This window comes from Nothobranchius furzeri, chromosome 9 (assembly GCF_043380555.1).
Source record: "Nothobranchius furzeri strain GRZ-AD chromosome 9, NfurGRZ-RIMD1, whole genome shotgun sequence".
In the NCBI taxonomy this organism is placed as follows: Eukaryota; Metazoa; Chordata; class Actinopteri; order Cyprinodontiformes; family Nothobranchiidae; genus Nothobranchius; species Nothobranchius furzeri.
The window spans coordinates 46,855,721-46,861,720 of NC_091749.1; the positions used below are offsets into that span (position 1 = coordinate 46,855,721).

At 40.3% G+C, this 6,000-nt stretch overlaps 1 protein-coding gene across 1 annotated transcript in view; it reads left to right on the plus strand.

Moving 5' to 3' along the window:
- LOC107381793 (CD151 antigen) overlaps positions 1 to 5,749 on the plus strand; it is a 36,046-nt gene extending 30,297 nt beyond the window's left edge. The window contains exons 4-8 of the mRNA XM_015953678.3: positions 370 to 444; positions 3,385 to 3,489; positions 4,504 to 4,662; positions 4,807 to 4,893; positions 4,976 to 5,749. Coding sequence (XP_015809164.3) covers positions 370 to 444; positions 3,385 to 3,489; positions 4,504 to 4,662; positions 4,807 to 4,893; positions 4,976 to 5,035 — 486 coding nt within the window. The 3' untranslated portion in view covers positions 5,036 to 5,749. The remainder of the gene's footprint in view (positions 1 to 369; positions 445 to 3,384; positions 3,490 to 4,503; positions 4,663 to 4,806; positions 4,894 to 4,975) is intronic.
- The last annotated feature ends 251 nt before the right edge of the window (positions 5,750 to 6,000 follow it).

Genomic DNA, 6,000 nt, shown 5'->3' on the forward strand with positions numbered 1-6,000 from the left:
TGAGTCTGATAATATCTCGTCTGTTCAGGTCTGGAGAGGGAAGGTCAGCCCTACCGTCCCCCCCTCGGCGTTTAAACAAGACCCTCCAACTCACCACCTTTCAATTAGTCATGAGTCAAATTCAGATTATAACTCCAAAGAGCCGTCCTCTCTGAAAAATAGAGCACACACATTTTTTAATTAGTCAATTTGCACAATTTAATGCATTTGTACTTTGGGGGAAAATAAGACTTATTAAAAGAGAGACACTCCTGACCCCTCTCGGGTTTTTCTGATGCTGAAACATAAGACATATCTTTTACATCAATAATACTGTTGTTGTTCAGGAAAGCACATTTACACACGTTTGTTTCTCCTGTGTTTCCTCAGTACTTGATCCTGCTCGTGTTCATCTTCCTATTGGAGATCCTTGCTGGTGTCCTGGCTTACATCTACTACCAGCAGGTAATGCCTCTTTTTGTTAACATAGATGAATAAAAGACGTGATGAAATGTGTTCAGATGTAGAAGCGCAGTGGCTAAGAGGCCGGCATACCGGGGGAGCAGCTGTTGATGTCACATAACGAAAATGTAATTTGGAATAAACACGTTAGGACGCAGGTTTTAAATTATTCACAAAAGTTAGTAAATCATTTCCGGTTGTGGCTGTGTACGAGTCTACTACACACAGGCATCATCTGGTTTGACAGCCAGATGTTAAAGTGTGCAGTAGATGTAGTTCTGTAATCTGAGCACGCAGGACAGGCTTTGCGTCTCCTCATCCAAGCATGCGTGAAAAGCCTTGTAACAGAACACGGACAACTGTTTCTGTTCCCACATGGCGTGTGCTGCGCTATTATTCTAACCACAGCAAAACCAGCATTAATAAATGAAGTTGCTAGAAGGAAACACAAGATGACCCATTAAAAATACAAATATCTGGCTGGCCATATTACTCGTGGTACATTTGGCTCAAATGGAAAGAAGAAATGCCTCCAGTAGTGCACACATCCAGGCTGAATGCCCTGTCAGAGTCATTAAACAGCATTTGTTGTGATTTTTTGAACGGATGAACATTGGAGTATTGTAACATTTATTGTAAATATTTATTACATATGTACTAAATAGGAATATTGTAGCTCACATGAGGAAGCTAAAAAGCAGCTTTCTCTAGATGTCATGCATTATTGTTAGTAAGAGAAAATTAAGAGTTTTTTTAATTTGTATTCAATGTTGACAAGACGCTGTTTTTCAGCAGTAATTTTGCCGGGTGGCTTGTAGCCCAGCAGCAGGCCGTTTCTCAGCCTCGAGGCATCCTGCTATCCATGTAGCTGCCTCATTCATTAATTATACCAACTTATGAGCAGCCACAAAGGTCTCAGGCTTGATCTCGCTCCACTCAGCCCGCTGTTCTCATTTCAAAATACTAACAGTTCTACTTGGTGCCGAAACCTTTAAGGCCTCAGTTCCCTTTGCGTATTTGTCAAGCTTATTGAGTCAAGTTGTTATCTATTTCAAGATGAAATATCAACAACTCATAAAACCTGCATGTAGCTCATCATCAACCGTAACGATTAAGACCTATTTGATGCTATAGTTAACTCAGCACTGCGTCTGTATTTTCTGATCAGCTGTTTAAGACATTTTCTCACAAACTTCCCCATCATCCTTTTTTTGTGAGATGGAGTGTCACCTCATGATAATTGCTTTAAACTTAAATTGTCAGCAGCAGCAGATCTGTAGATGTCAGTGTTGCTGTTGTTTTACAGTGTTATTAATTAATGTTTTAATTGGAAAAACATTTTATAGTAACTTCAGGGTGAACTTCATGGGATTTCAATGTACAGTTTCAAAATGTTCTAACTCTGTCTTTACTGGCAGCAGCAGCAGCGAATACTTGTCTAAGATTATTATTTATATTATTTCCTTGTTAACTAGCTTATAATTGATAGATTTAATTTATTATTAATTTAGTATTATTGGACTTTCTCAAGTGATTTATTTATTTATTTATTGTTATCAAATTAATTACATTTAACTTATTTATGACCATTTGTTATCATTACTACTTATCTTATTCGTGTGTTTACACACGCCTGTATACTCCAGACAAGCTTACGTCTAAAACGTCCACGTTCACAGAAACTCTTACAGTTAAGGATATTATCCGTAAAGCAGCAATCTGGAGATTTTCCCCTCCCGGGAATTAAGAAGGATCTTTTTATAGAAATGCCTAAAAGTGCAGCAAAATTGATAGTCTTACCCTGTACTGTGATATAATGTGGGCAAAATGCCCCTGTCCCTTTGAGCTCCGTGCAATTCTAACTGAGCTCTGCTCAGCATTAGCCAATGACATTAGACATCTGCTTATGTACAGATGTCAATCTCAGAGCATCCATATGAACAAACAGCATAACATGAGAATAATAATTGCAAAACATGTTTTAGCTCTATTGGCTGGCTAAAGGTGTCCGTTCACAATCATGGATGTGGGGAGAGGGGCTTAAGGTGTAGTACATTTTTCAGCCTCTAGATGGTGCAGTCATTCAAAATTTATTTAGCTGTTTGTGGATTTTGGTTTAGTTTTTGTGGAATTTCACTCATGAAAACTCTTTTAAGATTGCGAAAAATAAAATCTAACATTATTCCAGAGAAGTTGTGCTAATTTATTTTAATTTATTTTTAATAATCATATTAGAAGCTTCAAATTTAAACAGAACCTCCTCTAAATGTCACTGGAACTACAGGTTTATGATTCTAGCGACCTTCTCATGAGTGCAGTACCATAAGGCCATTAACCACTGCACCAGCTGTTTCTACTTCACCACCTTTCCCAAACTGTCAACAGGTTAAATGGAAAGCTAAATTCTGCCCCCACCCCTCCCCCTTCTCAGTCCCTATCTTCCCCATTCTCCTTTCTTTGTCTTCACCTCCTTTCTCTCATCTCTCTGTCTTTTTGTTCCTCTTTTCATCATTCATTCCCCTGATATCTCCTTCATGCTTTGATTTACTGTGGTTCCCCCAGCTGGCTTGTTGCCATAGAAACTGAGCCCCACAGACCTCCTGCTCCTCCTGTGAGCATCTTCTGCCACTGGTTTAAAGAGTGGAAAAAGAGAGAAAAAGACACGGCCTCACCTTTCCTTTGCCCTGTCTGCATTTTTGTGAGAACTGCCATCCGCGATGCGCATCAGCAGAGAACTTTAATCCCCTGTTATAAATTAACTAACGCACCACTTATGAGTATACACTGAGTTTGCCTCAGATATTCATGTTAGGATTATGATCAGCTGCTGCTGTATAATAAGAATGTGTGTGTGTGTGTGTGTGTGTGTGTGTGTGTGTGTGTGTGTGTGTGTGTGTGTGTGTGTGTGTGTGTGTGTGTGTGTGTGTGTGTGTGTGTGAACAGTTAAATGAGGAGCTGAAGCAGAATCTGAAGAACACCATGATCGAGAAATATGGTAAAGAGGACTCTAAACACATCACCAAGGCTGTAGACAAGCTCCAGCAGGAGGTGAGTGAATTCAGTTGATGCCTAGATGGATGGATGGATGGATGGATGGATGGATGGATGGTGTGTTTTCTCCATATGGTTAAGTGTTGTTATGAAATAAGCCTGTTAAGCTTTTGGATCCACATTCGAAGTTTGGAAATTGACCATTTATTGATGAGATCCTCGGGTATCTTTAGGATGGAGGTGACTGAAACAGCAGTTTAAGGCTTGAGGGAACGACACCAGATTTCTGTGAGGGTTTAATGACATTCAGCACTGGACAAAGAACAGGCTTCCTAGACTCTCCAGGGAGCATATCGAAGGCTCAGCCTAAATGACTAGACCCTTGGAGACAATTCACAAGGGTGTAGGAGGAAAGGCAGCACTGGTGACAGCCTAAGGTACATGGTAAAACAGCTTTTTGCTCTACACATCTCAGGGTGGCAGCGGTGGTCCTATATCTGAATATAAGAAGGCACAACAATTAACAATTTGCAAAACTCACCTGTCAGCACCCTTTTGTGCTGCATGTGGGCCTCGACTGCCTCTAGACACACAAAACGGGAAATCAAACCTGTTCATATCTGTCAATGTTTGGTTTTAGGAATTATTTTTCTCCAACAAGCTTTTTCAAAGTTTTCTTTTGTGAAATCAAAACAGAACCACCTCTTGTGCAAGAGAGAGCCGCTGCTCTATTCTGAGCTCCTCCAGGATGTTGGAGCTTCTCAGCTTATAGCAGCCTGAGTGAGAGGAGGGGTGGACGTGACCAGCTCAGAAAGTACTGAAACAGTCAAAAATAGAACTGCTGACATAGCTTTATGTGAGCGGGAATTAGTGCAAAGAACTTCATAGACACGTTTTTTATCGAACATAGAACTTTTATAGGAAAAAGTCATAAAAATATGTCCCCTTTAACATTTTAGTAAGTTGCATTTGTCTTACTTACTCAAGTATTACATTTGTTTACTTAAATGAATGATGCCATCAACATTTTCTTCGTAAAATTCAAATGCATTTTTCTAACTCATCCAACAGTTTAAGTGCTGTGGGAGTTCCAGTTCATCTGACTGGGCAGAGAACCAGTGGATTCACTTGGAATCTGCAAAAGGTCGAGTTGTTCCTGACAGCTGCTGTAAGACTGTTGTAGACTTGTGCGGCACAAGGGATCACCCCTCCAACATCTTCAAGGTGGAGGTAGGAGCATGGAGCTGACACCTTTCTCTGTAGATTGAGTTTGAGTGCTGCAGGAATGCATGTACACATTTATTACGTCTGTTTGTGGTGAGACAGCGGCAGCGCTCCCACATCAACATGAACACACGCCTTTTTTTAATTTAGGGGGGCTGCATGACTAAACTGGAGAAATTCATCCTGGACCATCTGAAGATAATTGGAGCTGTGGGTGTTGGGATTGCTTGTGTTCAGGTGAGTGCAGGTTTCTACAGCATGAAGAGACACTAAGCAAACATAATAACGCATGTTTTCCTTTCCTGCCTCCAATCCTCAGATCATTGGGATGGTGTTTACAGGCTGCCTGTATAAAAATCTGAAGACTGAGCCATACTAGAAGACAAGAGTATGAGTGAAGGTGGTAACTCCGTCACTACTCAAATAGCTCATCGGTTCTTTCTGTGCCTTTCACACTGGGGAAGGAAAACGGCAAGAGATTTAATTGAACATCTGAGGATCTCATTTTAGAAAACAAAGGAACAAAAACACGACAAAGTCCTTTTTTAAACGTAATTAGGCTCTCAGATTGCCATCTCAGCTACGTCTTCAGCATTGCAGTGAGAAAAAGCCTCTGAGAGGAACTGATGGGAGTGTTAACACAGATTGTTTAAATTAGTGTAGAATAGCCTCTTTGGGACTGAACACTGTAGTTTTTTTCCTGCTCTGCTTCCCACAAATGTACTTTTTATTATACGGGGAGCAGGCAGAACAACCAAAGAGACGTGTAAAGATCAGTAGAGTAAATCTGACACTTTGCAGAAGGTGTTAATCCAGTTCAGCTTTTCTGTACCAGAAACTTGAGCTTTACTCAGGTCTCCCCTGCAGCAGCCCTGCAAATCCAAAGACCTCTTTATGTCCACGCTACTTATCAAGTCATGCATTTCAAGTCTGTTCATTAGGATGGCTTTTTTAAACTTTCTATCTCTTGTAAAAGGTCATGTCCTTGAACGTTTAAGGTGCTCGCCTACTAAGTCATTTTTCTTATTTTATTGCCTAAAGTGTCCTGTTTTTATCAAGTTCTGTGTAATAAATGCGCTAGTGTCTGAACACATCTGGTTTGTTTTCAAGCTGATTTAAGTCCGTTATGAATGTGCAAGCAGCTTCACTAGTGGTGCTCTTCTCCATCAGTATGCCAAAGTTATCTTAGCTGTCGGATGAAACCAGCTGTGTCATTCAGCCTCTACCACACATCTACTGTTCTTATCAGCTTGTTTTTCTTAAATTAATATCTTATGTCATAGATCTTGCTGTAATAATGTATTCAACACGTCATCTAACAGAAATATATTCCCACACGTGATC